The sequence below is a fragment of the Myxocyprinus asiaticus genome, chromosome 4 (genome assembly GCF_019703515.2).
Source record: "Myxocyprinus asiaticus isolate MX2 ecotype Aquarium Trade chromosome 4, UBuf_Myxa_2, whole genome shotgun sequence".
NCBI lineage: Eukaryota > Metazoa > Chordata > Actinopteri > Cypriniformes > Catostomidae > Myxocyprinus > Myxocyprinus asiaticus.
The window spans coordinates 9,174,937-9,193,306 of record NC_059347.1 but is presented as its reverse complement, the minus strand read 5'-3'; the positions used below and the strand labels follow the sequence as shown (position 1 = coordinate 9,193,306).

The following is an 18,370-nucleotide window of genomic DNA, read 5'->3' as shown; positions in this document are numbered from 1 at the left end:
ATTTAGAGCCTGGTTCAACTGGATTGTTAGTTGTAAGTGAACGCAGGTTTCTGCGCAAGCAGAAGTGGCTAAATCTCAGCTTGATCTCATAAAAATTACATGACTGCAGGGACATTTTTGCAGTTTGATATTACATGGTTCATTACACATATCACAGCTGTGCTGAGGTGAAATGCCCACTATGTGGCACTAAAAGTAGGTTTAATATTACCCCAAATGGATTAGGATTTTCAGGTTAATACTCAAAGAGATTAAAGGGATTGTTCACCTAAAAATGAAAATTCTCTCATTACTTACTCATGCCATCCCAGATGTATATGACATTCTTTCTTCTGCAGAACACAAATTAAGATTTTTAGAAGATTATTTAAGCTCTGTAGGTCCATACAATGCAAGTGAATGGTAACCAAAACTTTGAATCTCCAAAAATCACATAAAGCCAGCATAAAAGTAATCCTTACGACTCCAGTGGTCAAATCCATATCTTCAGAAGTGATATAATAGGTGTGGATGAGAAAGTGATCAATATTTAAGTCCTTTTTTTCTATAAATCGCCACCTTTGACCAGCCCCGACCAATAGTTTGTAATATGCATGAAGACTGCAATCCCCCCTCCCAAAAAAACAAAAGAAGAAGAATGTGAAAGTGGAGATTTATAGTAAAAAAAAAGGACTTATATATTGATGTTTCTCACCCACACCTATAATATCTCTTCTGAAGACATGGATTAAACCACTGGAGTCATGTGGATTACTTTCATGTTGACTTTGTGATTTTTGTACCTTCTGAGTTTAGGTCACTGTTCACTTGAATTGTATGGACCTACAGATCTGAGATATTCTTTTAAAAATCTTTGTTTGTGTTCTGCAGAAGAAAGAAAGTCATACACATCTGGGATGAGAGAATTTTTGGGTGAACTATCCCTTTAAATAAAACCTTCCTCCCTACCCTAAACCTAAACTTAACTGATAATGTCATAAAAAGCAAATGTGAGATGAAAAATTGTCGAAGAAACTACATTTTGTGGTGCTTCTAAGACACTTTCAACATACCCTAGTCCTTTGCATTACAAGTGCAACGCCCTATCACTTGATCTACCACGCAACTTAATCATGCCTGAACAAGGTTGTAAATGTAGCTGAATAGAAAAGCAAATGTTAAAATGTATCACCTCACAAGTCATGCGCTATAGGGAAAAAGTTTTGATGTCATAATATAACGGTTTTTAAGGAACAGGGTAAAAGTAGGTGTTTATGTACTGATAGACTGCAGTTTTGATTTGTGTAAAAGATAATTTGTAAAATGTTGTAGCATCTCTAGTGTTCATTTCACCAGGAAACCGCTGCGATACTTGCAACGAGCCACGTAAAAATCTTTTTGCAGAAATGTTGGTGAAGAAATGTGATTCTATGAGACCTAGTTGCTTTGTTAATTTCATCAGTCTCCCTATCAAACCCTCTCTTTTCTCTTGTTGTCCTAATAGAAGGCACAGTTCAAACTAAATCCTACAGCTACTCCAGCGCCACATCTACAAGGAAGATTGGCAGGTAGGTGGCATGAAAAAGTCATTACAAATCACTACAAAACCCATTTTAGATTGTATTCTTTCGTGATGAGATATACTCAAATGTTTTGTTTCTCTCTCTCTCTCTCAGCGTTTTTGACCGTGAAGATGACACGCCTCGAAGTGTAAGCAGAACATCAGCTCTTGAGCGCAGACAGGCAGAGAGAACAGAGTTAATGAGATCTCAGACTCTACCCAAGACATCTGCGGCTCAGGCACGAAAAGCCATGATTGAGAAACTCGAGAAAGACACTGGAGGGTAATTTTAAAGTTTTCAAGAGTTTTGACCACATTTAGTTCAAAGAATTGCCAGATATTTAGCAACTTTTCTCTTTTTCCATATAGCAATTCAGCGATAACAGTAAATAAGGTGCAGCGTTCTACAAGCTTTGGTGTGCCCAATGCCAACTCCATCAAACAGATGCTTTTGGACTGGTGCAGATCCAAGACCCGTTCCTATGAGGTAACCAGAGCAAATCAGAAAGTGACTTAAAGGGATGGTTCACCCAAAAATGAAACCTCAGTCGATCCTGACATGACAAGTTATTTAGCAGAATGTCCAAGCTGCTCTTTTGCATTTAACATATTATAAAGTGATCTGAGATCCTTTTTAAAAAGAACAAAAGCACCATAAAAGTAGTCCAAATGACTTATGCACTTTATTTAAAGTATACTTCAAGCTTAAGTCCTCTGCACACTTGATACGAAATCGAAGATTGAACAGGTGTGACATCATTTAGAACAAAATCTGGCCAAAACAAAGGTGTTTTTGAGTAAGTTTCGGTGGTTCGTAACAGCTCGCCAAGGTGAACTTTCAGGAAAACTTCATACCAGCTGCTAAACACCTTACTGCCATTGGTCCACATCATCGGTAAGTGTGACCTGGAGCTCCACCTACTTTTAGGCCAACAGCCAATTCCCGTTCAGTTAGTTAAGATCAGTCAACATGAACACATCGGTGTGCAGAGTTATTAGCGATCTGGGGCAGATTGACCTGCATCTGTATGATCGTTCACGTAGAGACAATTTTCCAAGATTATGAAAAAAAAAACAAAAAAGATATATATATATATAGATATATATATATATATATATATATATATATATATATATATATATATATATATATATATATATATATATATATTTTTTTTTTTTTTTAATTAGTCTACAAAAGGAATCAAATCTACTCAAATACTCTTAAGCGCCCATTCATGTATGTGCCATCTGCAGCCGAAAGCCATTCACACATCTGCCCAAACTAAGATATATCAATCATCATTCTTTTGTCTGTATTCTACCTCTTAACTCTCGTTTATGCGCCCATCTTTGCAGTAGTATCAGTGTCATCATCAATGATAAAACAGTGTGCAATGGGTACATATTATGGCTGTGTATAGTGTGTTAGCGCATTAGCACCAAATTACACATTATCTACTGTATATATATTACTTTAAATCATCACTGAGTGGTTAAAACAGCTTCTTTTACTGATCTCATGTGAATTCTACTCATAGAATGAGACATGAAGTCATTGATAACACATATTAATGTCATATTAGTTGATGTTTTTCATGTAGTTTTCATATTTTTCATATTTAAGTGCTCCTCTAAACGCCTCCTCCACCGGTGTGGCTGGAGTCTGTATGTTCGCAAACAGTATGTTGTTTCTCAGCTGTTTTGAACTTCTTTTTGGCTCGGCTCAAAGAATGAAGAAGCACTTCGCCATGAGTGTGCCAGGGCCATTATGCAGTACGTGCGTCATTTGTCCGAGATAATAAAAATGAGAAATCTTTCAAAAATCTAGTTTAAAACACATGTATCAAGTTTGTAGAAAGTAATCTTTGTGTCCATGTTGGTTATACCACTTCACTTTGATTTGGTGGACAAAACGTTTCAAATATTAATAATATAAAAAAATAAAAAAGGTTTCACTGATTTTATTTTAAAGAAATTATAATAAAAGATTATTCCAAACTATTCCAAACTTTTTTCCCTTATAATTACTAATATATATAAAAAATTACAAAAATTTAAAACATGTTTATAATAGTAGAGGTGTTGTTTTGTGTGAATTTTTAAATAACTTAAAGGTGCACTCAGTAATTTTTTCCTCATTAAAAAAGTTTAACTCCTAAAGACATGAATTATAGTTTTGCGATATATGTAGGAAATCATGATCACTCACATTAAAAAGAAGACTCCAGTCATATCAGAAACCTTATAAAAGCTGTTTTATTCTACATGTTGAGGGTCCGCACATGTTAAAGTCACATGACCAGCCGAATACTACTCGCTTAATCTCAGTAACCGTCATGTTATTTGACACTTTTACTCACTGATTAAAGGAATCATGGCTGACTGTGAATACAACTCCAATTCCGTAAAAGTTGGGACTGTAAGAAAAATGCTACTAAAAACAAAAAGAGTGATTTGTAAATTATGTTCACCCTTTGCTATATTGAAAGCACTACAACTACACATTATATGATGTTTTTCCTTGTGAATTTCATAGTTTTTTGAAAATGTACAGTACGTTCAAATCAGATGAGTGCAACACGCTCCAAAAAAGTTGAGACAGGGGAAATTTAAGACTAATAACAATTTGACGAGTAGAAATAACAAGGGGATGTGAAACAGGAGATGTTAAACAGGTGACGCAATCGTGTCATAGTATATAGGGAGCCTCCAAAAACAGCCTAGTCCTTCAAGAGCAAGGATCATTCGAAATTTGTCAATTTGCCAACAGATGCTTCAGCAAATAATACAGCACTTTGAGAACAATGTTTCCCAAAGACAAATTGGAAGGATTTTGGGCATTTCACCCCCTACAGTGCACAATATAGTTAAAAGATTCAAGGAATCTGGTCAAATATCAGTGCGTAAAGGGCAAGACGAAAACCACTTCTGAATGCGCGTGATCTCTGAAGAAAAGAAAGAAAGAAAGAAAGAAAGAAAGTAAATGCTGATTAATTTTCATTTTTGGTAGAACTATTACTTTAAGATGTGTTATATTTGTACACTTTGTAAGGAAATACAGTTATACCCAGTAAAGTGACCAGTATGAGCAATGACGACCAGGAGTCTTCAGTCAATGAAGAGAGAGTTTACTGAAGACAAAGTTCTCCGCATTTCCAAAGGCAAAAGAGGGAAAGAGAAAATGAGTTGAGGACTAACCTCGACCTAACTTAGATTACCAAAACAACAGTAATTATAGGCATAGGCAACTGAATTGACAACATCTCTTACGAGTACAGAGATCTGATACGAAGGTGAACAGTACAGACAATTCTAGAAATCTTACAAACATGTTCTGTTTAACTACGTGAATGTAATAATTCAAAAGGTTATATTTTTAAAACACTAAGTCAAGTTGGTAAGCTGAAATGGGACAGAGGTGAGTCTTCTCTTTAGAAACACTGGCGTCCAGTTCCTCTGACTTAGTCACATGATTCTCAAAACTATAAATAATCGCTGCAATGACATCATTAGGCAGAACACAACATTTCTCTCAAGGTTGAGACATACTCACTGGGACACAGGCCTTATCTGGCTGGAACAAACATGATGAGAGAACAATTAATCCAAACGCATAAGAGCAAAGTTATGCTGAAATATACTTTTAGTGATGAATTAGAATGTATTTGTGTCAGTAATTAATGATCTAAAACTTAAACACAATAAAACACTCACACCTCAGAGGACAAATACACAAATGACCTGCAACATTTATGATTATAACATAACCTGAATAAATGTACATGGTTTAAAAACTATTTGATTACCCTTTGATTAAAACAGTTGCTAGTGAATATATTCTAGTCATCAATAGACTGAAGAGACGGGTAATCCAGTCCCCTTTCAACTTGTTGCCAACTGTTGCTCTGTTTTTTCTCTTGCATATGATGAAGAATGTGGATATCCAGAACTTCTCATCCAGCTGGAGTGATGGTATGGCGTTCTGTGCTCTAGTGCACAACTTCTTTCCAGAAGCCTTTGACTACTCCAACCTCAGTCCCAGTAACCGCAGGCACAACTTTGAGGTGGCCTTCAGTACAGCAGAGTGAGTCACATGCATACTTCACATTATCAATTGGCCAGAAATTGATTCACACATATCTCAAGATGCATTTTACAATTATATATCTATAAAGAAATTAGTTAACATAATTTTGCGGGTTATTTTCAGCTTAGCATAATATCTACGGACAGCATCTGTAGACAATAATTTTGACTCACCATTCAAGGAGAATGAAGTACACTAATGCACTACAGTGGAAATCTAGCAGGCAAGAGGGCAATAAACATTTAAAATATGCAACTATCACATTGTTTTTAAGTTTAGTCATAACACTTAAAACTAACTTGTAACTGAGTGACTCCAGCCAGGTCTCCTAAGCAACCAAATTGGCCCGGTTGCTAGGGAGGGTAGAGTCACATTGGGTAACCTCCTCGTGGTCGCTATAATGTGGTTCTCGCTCTCGGTGGGGCGTGTGGTGAGTTGTGCGTGGATGCCGCGGAGAATAGCATGAAGCCTCCACACGCACTAGGTCTCCGCGGTAATGCACTCAACAAGCCACGTGATAAGATGTGTGGATTGACGGTCTCAGATGCGGAGGCAACTGAGATTCATCCTCTTCCACCCGGATTGAGGCGAGTCACTACGCCACCACGAGGACTTTGAGAATTGGGCATTCCAAATTGGGGAGAAAATCAGCAAAAAAACAAAAAAAAACAATGACGTGTAATAATGAGACGGGTGTAATACGGTCTTTACAGATCTTGTCTGTGCAATTAAAATACAATCTTTCAATTCATGTCACGGCCAACTAAAAAGTAAACTTGGTTATGTTTCTTTTTATCCGTGCTTTTTACATTTCAGCTTTTAAACCCTCAAGTATACTTGTCTCCTAGATTAACATGGGAAGTGCTCTACTGGAAACATGTTTTTTGTTCACTTCTACAAACCGAGGGATGAGTCAAAATTATTGTTTTGATAATCAACAGACTGCCACAGATGCAGTCCATAGACTTAAGTGGTTTTTAAGCAAGAATATTCCTTTAAAGACTGTCTGTTGTTGTCAGCCTCCATAAGGATATTCTATAAGGAAAGACAAGTCTATTTACTTTGACATTTAAACATTTTTATTAGTGCATTGAGTTGATGTTTGAGCCTGTTTTAAAAATACAGCCGAACCTATTAACAAGTTCATCCAATCTGCATATCTGATCCTCTCAGATTAATCTTTTTAGAAACTGCTATGCCATTTCATTTATGCACTTAAATCCACTTAAAGGAATAGTTCACCCAAAAATGAAAATTCTCTTATCATGTAATCACCCTCATGCCATCCCAGATGTATATTACTTCCTTTCTTCTGCTGAGCACAAATGACGTTTTTAACAATATCTCAGCTCTGTAGGACCATAAAATGCAAGTAAATGGTGGCCAAAACTTTGAAGCTCTATAAAGCCCTTAAAGGCAGCATAAAATAAATCCATACAATTCCAGTAGTTTAATCCATGTCTTCTGAAGAAATCGAATTGATTTTGGTTGAGAAATGACAAAAGTATCTCCTTTTCCACTATAAATCTTGACATCACCAGTCTTTTTGGCAATCATGATTTCAAGCTCGAAATCATGATTGTACATAGAGACTGCAATGGCAAGATTTACAGTGAAAACAAGTTACATTTTGGCCGGTTCTCACCCAAAATTTATTGGATTGCTTCAGAAGACATGGATTAAACCACTGGAGTCGTATGGATTTATTTTATGTGCTTTATAGAGCTTCAAAGTTCTGGTCATCATTCACTTGCATTGTAAGGTACTACAGAGCTGAGATATTCTTCTAGAAATCTTCGTTTGTGTTCTGCAGAAGAAAGAAAGTCATACACATCTAGGATGGCATGTGGGTGAGTAAATAATGAGAGAATTTTCATTTTTGCATGCACTATTCCTTTGTCAACTTAAACGACTAAACCTTTAGCTTTCCAAGCTTTCCAATTGTTATTTACATTTCTACTTTCCTTCCCAGCGTAACACAACATTCGTAATGTAACATTCTTGCATTTATGCTCCTTTCTAAACGAGAAACATCCAGCCGAACACTAACAAATGACCCCAGTATAGTGTCTCCTATTGGAAGAGCATTACTCAAAGACAGTATTAAGAGTAGACCTGAGCCTGCGTCCTACCTCCTTTCCTTCTGCCTGGTTGATCTGTCCCCAGGTATTTCCCATAGACAATCATTTCATGACTATCTTCCTTTATCTGAATATGAGCAGTGGTTTATATCACCTCCCTGGCTGTTGTCTTCATTAAAGGCACAATCTGAAATTGCTTCAATTTCTGGCAAGTTATTAGCACTATTGTTGCCTAAGCTGGCCTTTACGCAAGTGTCCCTCCTACTTCAGATGATTCTTATGCCCTCGCTATTTAGAATGGACATTTGAAAGCAAAATCTGACTTTTTCTTTTTTTTTTTTTTTTTTTAAGGCTTTGTTTTTAGTCTTGCCGATTTTATGGAGCAATAGTAGAGTGTTTAAAAAGCAATAACAGATGGTGTCTTTAAAGAGTGCAGTCTGCACTGCTGCAGCATGCTCCCTCCCATCACCTGTATCACTGAGCTTCTGTACATGCATTTTAGCTAGATACACACCCAGCAGGCTGTTTTATGATCAGACAAACTGTGTTTGTCTGGCGATTTGGTTACATGTTTAATAGCCCGTCCACATCACTATTTGCATTGCTTTTATTGTCTCTCCATATATCCATGTTCACAAACACATTTGCATAATGAGATCACTGAATGGACGCATAGTGTTGCTTTATTTCATGTTGTTTATGTCTGTCTGTGCACACTTATTTGTCATTTATCAAATAATTCACCCAAAATGATAATTCTGTCATCAATTACTCACCTTCATGTCAGTATAAAACCCATATGACTCGCTTTCATCCATGGAACACAAAAGGAGATGAATGTCCGAGTCACTGATTTTCATACAATAAAAGTGTTTAGTGATTTTTACTGCCAAGCTTCAGAAAAAAAGGAAAAAAAGCACCATAAAGGTAGTCCATACAACTCATACACAATATTCCAAGTCTTCTGAAGTCATACGATAGTGTTATGTGAGAAACAGATGGAAATTTAAGTAATTAATAGCTATAAATATTCCCCCTTGCCAGAGCTCTGAAATCTAATTCACACTTCCGCATATTCAAACTCACTCTGACATGTGAGAACAAATGACGCGATGCGTCTTCATGCAGCATATTTGAATAAACACGACTGCGAATAAAATTAGGTACTGCAGAGTGGAAGATTATCAGTGAATAATGACTTAAATTACAGCCTTTAATTTCATACTTTGAATGAGTCATATGGACTACTGTTATTGTGTGTGTGTGTGTGTGTGTTTATGTGTGTAGATTGGAAATGAAAATGAACATCCACTTTGATTGTTCAATAAAAGTGAGTCATACAGGTTTGGAATGACATGAGGGTGAGAAAATGACAAATTTCACTTTCGGGTGAACTATACCTTTAAGATTGTGAAGCATGAAACACATTGAAATATGCTGTCGTCATCACAGAGTTTAATGTTGGCTTTTTGATTTTTATGTGTCTCATTTCTTCCTCCTCACTGCTCCTCATATCTTCCTGTCCTGTTGGCTGCCCCTGGCCACCCCTTTTCTGTCTTTCCCTTTAATATATTCTATTTTACCATCTATTTTATATCCCACTTTGATCTACTGATCTGTTGTTTCTACGTTCTGTCTTTTGTTTACTACTTTCTCTCTGTCTTCTTTAATTCATTCCTCCCTTCACTTCCTCCTCCTCTTCCTCCCGTTGCCCTTCATTGCTGTGAGAGTAGGAAGCTGGCAGACTGTCCGCAGCTTTTGGACGTGGAGGATATGGTGCGGATGCGGGAGCCCGATTGGAAGTGCGTGTACACGTACCTCCAGGAGTTCTACAGGGGCTTGGTGCAGAAGGGATTGGTCAAAACCAAAAACTCCTCTTAGGGTCAGAACTCAAATGGTGAGAGCCAGAAACACAGTCTTGGGACTGGCAAAAGGGCTGAGTGTTAATTAAAGGCTATGGTGGATGGAACAAACAAACCTAAGATCTTTAACTTTTAATGAAGATTTTATGTATAATGAAGAAAAAAATATTTACCTGAAAGAATCCATGCTAAAATTTCATCTTTTAGAACATCAGATATAATTTGGTGTTTTTCTGAAATATTTCTAGTATTTCAGAAAAAAAGAAAAAAAAACAAGAAAAGAAAAGATCATAAAGTTTAATGAGGCTGCAAACCAGACTGAATTTAACACCGTTTTCTCGCAATCATGTGGTTAACAATAATATAATAATTAAATTAAACAATTTCTTTAGATCCCCCCCCCACACACACACACAATTAAATACTCACTGTTTCAAAAGTATAGCCACAAGACATAAACAATATGAGTGTAAACATGATTTTAGTGTGATAAAATCACTTACTAACCTTTTCTGTATAAAGTTATAGCCGATTTTACAACTTCGTTGCCATGGCGATGTAATGTCAATAAACCCTAAACTGACTGTAAAAGATAAGATTTAAACAAATTTACAGCTCAAATAACACAAGTTTTAACAGAAGAATTAATGTAAGTGCTTTTATAAAATCATCAGCTTCACATTTCTGCCTTTAAACCCTTTAAAAATTGGCCCCATTCACTTCCATTGTAAGTAACTCACTGTAACCTCCATTTTTGCTCTTTTTAAAGAAAAGGAGGGGCCAGCCAAAATAATCTTTTGCTGTAATCAATATTATGCCACAAATGCTGTCAGTTGAGCTAAACTTGTATTGAACCCGGAATATTCCTTTTAACTTTTAATGAAGATTTTGTGTATATAATAAAATAAATTATGTATACAAGTAAAATGCTTTAAAAGAATACATGCTAAAATGTGTATCTTTATTTTATAAAGTTTTTGTTGAAAAATTGCAAAAAACACAAAATCATAAAGTTGCAAGAGGCTGCAAACCAGATTAAATTCCACAGTTCTCTGACATTCATGTGGTTAACAATAATTTAACAATCATGAAATTAGACAATTTCTTTAGACAAATGTCTTAAAATGTAAAAAATTAAATAATATCCAGAATTTTTAGGTAATCTAGGATTGTTATTTTGTTAAAAATGGCTTTAGTTGTAAATAGGTGGATGGACCAGATTGATTCCATTTAATGGCAGATGGAACAAACAAACTTTTGACAATGTGACTTTAACTTGCAAGATGACATGTGTATCTAACTATACCTTTATGACCATGTAACAAGGTAAAAGGAGGAGGCGAGAACCGGACGAAGCATCAAAGTAATATTTAATTAATCAAAAACACACAAACATAAACACATACAGGGCAGCTGCCTGTAGCTCTCTCTCTCCTGAACCTCCGCCTCTGGCGGCCTTGATCACTCTTATCGGCTTGATTAGCCTGATTAGGGGCCGGGCGTGCGTCATCACGGCCTGGCCCGGCCCGCCCCGCCCTCCTCCTTGCTACACTCCTCCCTCCTTTCCTTCAGGCCGGGTAGCCCCCGGCATGACGTACATGAGACAAGGGGAGGGAAAAGCAAAAAAAAACAAAAAAAAAAGAGAGAGGGAAAGGCCAACACGGAGCGACAGCGGGAGAGAGAGAGAAGAGAGAGAAAAAAAAATATACTCGACGGTTCTCTGATATGCCGTAGCCTGGTCCTCGGTCACTCCTCCACCCTCTAGTGGACGACAGCCGCTCCTCCCCGGGTGCATCGGAGGCAGTCCTCCGGCCCCTGGCGGACGGAATGCCCCGCCGCGTTTTGGTGGATGGTAAGGTTCTCCCGCTCCAGGAGGTCGGTAGTGAGCCCCTACCTGCTCATGGACGGCGGTCTTCCCTTCGACCCTGCCGCGTTTTAGTGGTCGGTTGGAGTCTCCTCCGCCACTGGCGGTCGGGGGTCTTCCTCCACTTTCAGGCGGCTGAGCTCCTCCGTCCCCTGGCGGATGGCCGCGGCTGCTCCTTTGGGGTGGATGGTAGTGGTGAGGACTCTACTACGGCGCATCCCTCCTCCTTCCTGGGTTTCGGCACCAATGTAACAAGGTAAAAGGGAAAGGAGGAGGCGAGAACCTGCCTGTAGCTCTCTCTCTCCAGAACCTCCACCTCCGGCAGCCTTTATCCCTCTCATCGACTTGATTAACCTGATTAGGGGCCATGTGTGAATCATCACAGCCCAGCCCTGCCCTCCTCCTTGCCAGAGACCACTTAATATAGCTTGGTGTTGAAGTATTTCTAGTAAAAAAAAAAAAAAGAAAAAAGAAAAAGCCAAAAACACGAAACATCACGAGGCTACAAAACAGATTAAATTCAACAGTTTTCTCATAACCATGCGGTTAACAATTGACAATTACATACTGGATGATTTCTTTTTAGACAATTTTCAAAATATAAAAATAAAATATCTAGGTCTAATATTTAATACCTTTGATTGATTTGTTTATTTTAAAATGGCTTTAGTTGTAAATGGATGGATGAACCAGACTGATTCCATTTGAAAATTAACTAACATACTACAGGGAGTTACATTTTAAAATGTTTATAATAGACTAAATAGTTTGCACACTTAAGTATTAAATTATTTTAATAATATATGTACTGCAAAATGAAGACACTTTCAGGTTGTCATATGTTAGTTAAGCATGTCCATAGTTAACAGTAATGTGATGAACTACATCTGTGGTTACTCTGCTAGGACACCCTTGTGAACTTGAAGAGAATGGAATTTCTACATGCATTTAAATAATCTTTAGACCAGCTGGTTAAAAATAATAGCAAAAAACAGGTTAGAAAAGTGAAGTTAGTTCTGAAAAAGGTTTAACATCATTTGTGTGCAGGTGCCAGTTGGTTTGATATTTTGTTATCTAATGCCATGACATTCAGACATTTTTAAGTGTGGCTTAAGGGTCCAAATATTTTCTGGAGCCATTAACATGCATATAATATAGATGTTAAAATAGACAAATTAGACCCAATAAAACCAACTAAATATTCAACTAAAAAGGTCCTTTGTCAGTCTATCGTCGCCTTTTGGTCTCAGAAGCACACCATGACAAGTATTGGTCTTATCACAGTGTTGTTTATCAGTTTCTGGCAATTAGCTTAAAGTATTGTGCATCTGCCAGGTCACCGGTATGTTGGAGCGAAAGTTCATGAAACTGCAAACTGCACTGAAGACGCTGATGTCCAAACATGGTCTTACTCATAGACATGTAAAACGAGACAGACAACAGGATCAAAGCTTGGCGTTCTCAAAAGCTCTGTTTTAACTACCAATTTAGAGACAAGGTCAGAAACAAAACAGATGCAAACAATACTGTTTGGTTGCTCTCGGCACATGTTAAATGTTCACTGTCACAATGCAGATTAAATTATCACATGGTTACAGCTCTGTGCTTTGTCTCTACCAGAACGTTGACTTAAAATGGTAGCAAAAGGATGATTTTAAAAGCTGTGATGGTTACATTACTCTCTTTTATTTTGCCAGTATGTAGTCAGTAAGCTACAGTGGCCCCAAAAAGTATTTAGACACTGTAGATACACTTTAAAATCAGTGTCAGAATGTCATTTCATCAGATAAATAAATGTCAAACCAGATGGCATACACAGTATATTTATATAAATATTGCACAAGCACACTGTTCAACCAGAACATTTCTCAAACAGTATGGAAGTATATTAATGGCAAATGTCTTTGACACACAAAAATATGTATTGCATTAACAGTGTTTGGATTTTTGGGGCTGCAGTTGAACATGGTTGTATACTGTATTGCTGTGAATATTTCAATTGTAAACATTTCATACAAAAATCATCATTCATCATTTAAAGTTAGTTTAATTGATCAAAACTGGCTACTGTCCATTAAAAACAATGCAGGTGGAACTTTGGTAACACTACTAATCAGAGCCGAATGTAATGACAAACAAAATACGGTATAATAAAGGTTTATGTGGTGAGGACCTCTCCCTGTTGTCCTTGGTGTTCATCAACATCCGATTGCACCACCTAGTGTTGACTCCTAGTTGCAGTGACTGAAGATTGTGCATCGGCACTCTACTGCTTTTTCCGCAATGCCGGGATGTGCAAGGTTGAATTTCCAACCGAATTTGAACCACTGACATTTTAGAGGCGAATTTGTATAGTAAAATATAATGGACTGAATATTACATGTGGAAAAATAAATATTTTTGAACTGCATTTTGGAAGGTGAATATTCTGCATTAAAATATTCATAGCTCATGTACAACAACGTACAACCGTGTTAAATTGCAGCCCCAAGAATGCAGGCACTATTAACGCAATGCGTTTTTTTATCAGTGCAAATAAAAATCCTTTTTTGTATCAAGGACATTTGTCATTAATATACTTCCATTAAGAAGGCTGTTAGATTTAATTGGTAAAACAATAGATAAACTCAATATGAAGCGGCACGCTCAACCTCTTTTACTTCCATAATGTGACAAATTTCCAAGTGGAATAGGATATTCAATGAGAACAATTGTTGTAGGATGGGACTTTGCCGTACAAATTCTGTGAAAGCGTAAAAGCACTAAAATAAAAGAAAAGTAAATGACTTGAAATCCATTGGAAATTGATTGGATTAGAAAGAAAATGGCAAAACATGTTATTACATTTGAATTAAAGATTACAAAGACAATCGTTTATTTTTTTGTGGAATACACTTTGAATCGTGCAAAATACAACTAATAACAGTGCACTCAGTAACTTTTTGCTTGTGTCATCTTGAACTTACAGTGACACCTGGTGGTGTGGATGCAACATAATTAAAAATCAATAGTTTTCAGTTACAGATGCCATTATAGAAATTCATAATCAGCCATGATTAATTAAATCCAAGAGTAAAAGTGTCCAATAACAAGACGGTTACTGAGATTAAGCAAGTAGTATTCAGCAGGTCATGTGATTTTAAAATGGCAGCCCCCATGAGAGCGCCCCTGCCCCATGTGGAATAAAACAGCTTTTATAAGATTACTGATATGACTAATGTCCTCATATCATGTGAGTGCTCATGATTTAATACATATGTTTAAAAATTACAATTAATTTCTTTATGAGTAAAACTATTTTAATGGGGAAAAATTGCTGAGGGCACCTTTAAGAAGGTAAATGACACCAGTTGGTTAAAAGTCATTGCAAAAATGGCTCAGTGAAGTTAATTCTGAGAAAAGCTCTAGCAGTATTTGTTTTCAGATGCCACTTGTTTTGATATTGCTGTATAATGCAGTGACATTCATACATTAAGTCTGTTGTAGGTGTCCGAATACTGTTTTTGTGGCCACTGTACTTGTATCAAGTAGTTATGCTGCACCCTGTTGGTTAGTCATTTGAATTGCAATGTGTTTTAGCTTAGACTGCAAACATACTGTATAGCACATTATGAATAATGCCATTTGGATTGTGCTTCAATTACTTATTTATTTTATTCGTCTCTATCTCTTTAAATTAGGGCCTATGCTAATTGTATGCCCCTGCTGGAGGTGGAAGACATGATGATAATGGGTAAGAAGCCAGACTCCAAGTGTGTCTTCACGTATGTGCAGTCACTGGTTAACCATCTACGCAAATATGAGATGATGAGAGCTCGGGCTCAGCTGGCCACCGACTTCTGATGCTGCAATATGGAGGCATGTGTTGTGATCCTACGACATATACAGTAGCTTTACCGGAAGATACAATTTCCCCCCAAAATGGTTTTATTTTGATTTTGAGTTCTCCCAAAAGTTAAAATTCTGTCGTCATATACTCACCCTCATGTTGTTCCAAACTGTATGACTTTCTTTGTTCCGTGGAACACAAAATAATTTATTTTGATAAATGTAGGCCGCTCTTATCCGTGCAATTACAATGAAATGGGGCTGGAGCTTTCAAGCTTCAAAAAGGATGCAAAAGCATCATAAAAGTAGTCCATACAACTCAAGCGTAATAATCCGTGTCTTCGGAAGCCATACGATAGCATTCTCTGATAAACATTCGTTATTTGCTCTAAATCTTGAAATCTACCCTAGCTCTTTGGCGCGTCCAGTTCATGAACGGATCGTTCTTTGGATTCAGTGAATCGGTCTGAATGATTTGTTCAGAAATTGGAATCCGTTTAACTGACTTAATGATCAAGTTGCAGTTGTTCTCAAATTAAAAGCTCACTAGTGGAAATTTGGGTGTGTTTCTCACACAAAGCTATCGTACATCTTCAGAAGACTTGGAATATCTTGCACGAGTATACGCACGAGTCATATGGACCAATTTAATTATACTTTTCATTAAATTCTTACATGGTGCTTTGCATGTTTTTTGAAGTTGAAAAGCTTTTGCCCCATAGTCATTGTGAAGGCATGGAAAGAGCGACCAGAATTCAAAACTTCTTGCATGATCCATGGAAGGAAGAAGGTCAAACAGGTTTGGAACTACATGAGGGTTAGTAAATGATAATTTTTAGGTGAACTATCCCTTTAAAATTGTGTTTACTTTCCAGACAGATCCAAAGAATTCCTCCCATAACAGCTGCAATTGCATATTTGTTAAATTAATCCGAAAGGTAAATCTACCAAAATGTTTTATTAATGGTAAAATAATAATAATTGCAAGTTGTATTTAGTGTACTTCCCAGCCTTTTGTTGCCTACTAGATTTCATGTGTTTTAAAGCAAAAACATTGTTTTATGATGATTGCCCATATCTAGTGTTTTTAAATACTTTTAAAACTGTTCCACGGTACTGCTGCTTGTGAAAGGAGCTCAGACAATTGAGTTTATATTGTCATCTGTATTGGGTTTTGTGTTTATTTAAGAACTTTGCAGGAATATTATTCTCACTGCTTTATATGACTTCAGCCGTTTAGTGCAAGATGCAACTCAATGACTGTTTTTAAATGCATATTTCTTTGAAGTAATTGAACGTTTGGTTTTACACTGAACACAGACCATTTCAGTGATTTTCTCCTTTTAGTAAGAACATATTTATTTTGAAATAATATACAGATACACAAACAGCAGCATGTACAGTATAGATGCACTTACATACTGTCCTTATTTATGGGTGAGTATATCTTTGATTTGTTCATATGCAAATGGTCCATAAACTTCATTTGGAAGCAATGAAGTCTGTCCTAAATTAATAAGATGTCTTCCTGATTAAAGGGTCTGTTTATGTACAGAGCCGATCAAGAGAAAAATCTAATTTAAACAGTGTATGTTAGTGGCCATGCTTGATTAGGACAACTTGAGAATAATAATGTTTGACCAGTAAGTTCTACCTGAAAAGGTCATTGATATTTATATATTTGGTTCTAAAGATGGTTGTAGTTTTAATTACTTTGATTAAGGACTGCACATAATTTAATGACAACTGATGGATTCTTGAAAACTAAATGCAAAGCTACAGCAACAAAAGAAAGTGGCATTGCTTGCAACTTGAAGGTTGCACTAGTAAGGCAAATGAGCATTCATAAGTCGCTAGTAAAGGTGAACATAAAAATTGTTTGTACACACTTATTTGAAACTTGTTTACTCAGTATTTCCAAACACCATTTCATCTAGTAATCATTAAAACCATAAATTATACCAAGAAGGTGTTTGTCATTTATTGTATGACTGTATGTCCTCTATGAAGCCATTTAATTTATTTATTTCAAACATGATTGAAATGGCTAAGCTAAAAGTTTAATAAACTTAAAGGAATAGTTCACCCAAAAATGGAAATTCTCTCATCATTTACTCACCCTCCTGCCATCCTAGATGTGTATGACTTTCTTTTTTCAGCAGAACACAGATTTTTAGAAGAATATCTCAGCTCTGTAGGTGGTTATCAGACCTTTGTAGCTCCAAAAATCAGAAAGGAAACATAAAAGTAATCCATGAGAATCCAGTGGTTAAATCCATGTCTTCTGAAGCGATATAATAGGTGTGGGTGAGAAACAGGTCAAAGTTGAGATTTAGAGTAAAAAAGGACTGAAATATTGTTCTGTTATTTTTGGAGCTACATAGGTCTGGTCACCATTCACTTGCATTGTATGTACCTACAGAGCTGAAATGTTCTTCTAAAAATCTTTGTTTGTGTTCTGCTGAAGAAAGTCGAACACATCTGGGATGGCATGAGGGTGAGTAAATAATTTTCATTTTTTGGTGAACGTCTTGGTTACTTTCGTAACCTCCATTCCCTGATGGAGGGAACAAGATGTTGTGTCGATGTAGTGACACTAGGAGTCATTCTTGGGAGCCCCAAACACCTCAGATCTTTGAGAAAAGGCCAATGGGAATTGGCGAGTGGAATTTGCATGCCACTCCCCCGGACATACGGTATAAAAGGAGCTGGTTCGCAACCACTCATTCAGATTTTGTGCTGAGGAGCCGAGACAAGGTCCCGGCCATTTCAGCGGGTAGTTCAGTGTTGTGGCAGGAGGGACACAACGTCTTGTTCCCTCCATCAGGGAACGGAGGTTACGAAAGTAACCAAGACATTCCCTATCTGTCACTCACTCAACGTTGTGTCAATGTAGTGACACTAGGGGTCCCTATACGAAATGCCACAACTAGCTGAACTGTGTTACGTGGATTGGCGGTGCAAGACGGGCAGGCCATTGCATGCCTCGTAGCCAGCGCACCTGGCCGTCACGTAACCTCCCCCAACGCTCCTACGAGCGTCGTACGGTCCCCTGCACCTCGGGGACAAAGCTGCCCCAGGCATGGCCTCTTTTTTCTCCCCAAA

The 18,370-nt window shown here is 37.2% G+C and overlaps 1 protein-coding gene across 5 annotated transcripts in view; it reads left to right on the top strand.

The window, feature by feature from the left end:
* Positions 1-17,226, top strand: part of LOC127437179 (smoothelin-like) — a 120,466-nt gene extending 103,240 nt beyond the window's left edge. For 3 of the 5 annotated variants that reach the window (XM_051691958.1, XM_051691950.1, XM_051691934.1), the window contains 5 exons: positions 1,484-1,547; positions 1,656-1,823; positions 1,910-2,027; positions 5,476-5,627; positions 15,118-17,226. In XM_051691958.1, the coding sequence (XP_051547918.1) occupies positions 1,484-1,547; positions 1,656-1,823; positions 1,910-2,027; positions 5,476-5,627; positions 15,118-15,280 (665 nt within the window). In that variant the 3' untranslated portion in view covers positions 15,281-17,226. Of the gene's footprint in view, positions 1-1,483; positions 1,548-1,655; positions 1,824-1,909; positions 2,028-5,475; positions 5,628-9,444; positions 9,609-15,117 lie in introns of all 5 variants that reach the window. The other 2 variants (XM_051691967.1, XM_051691943.1) reach the window with 1 other exon arrangement.
* Positions 17,227-18,370: the final 1,144 nt, after the last annotated feature.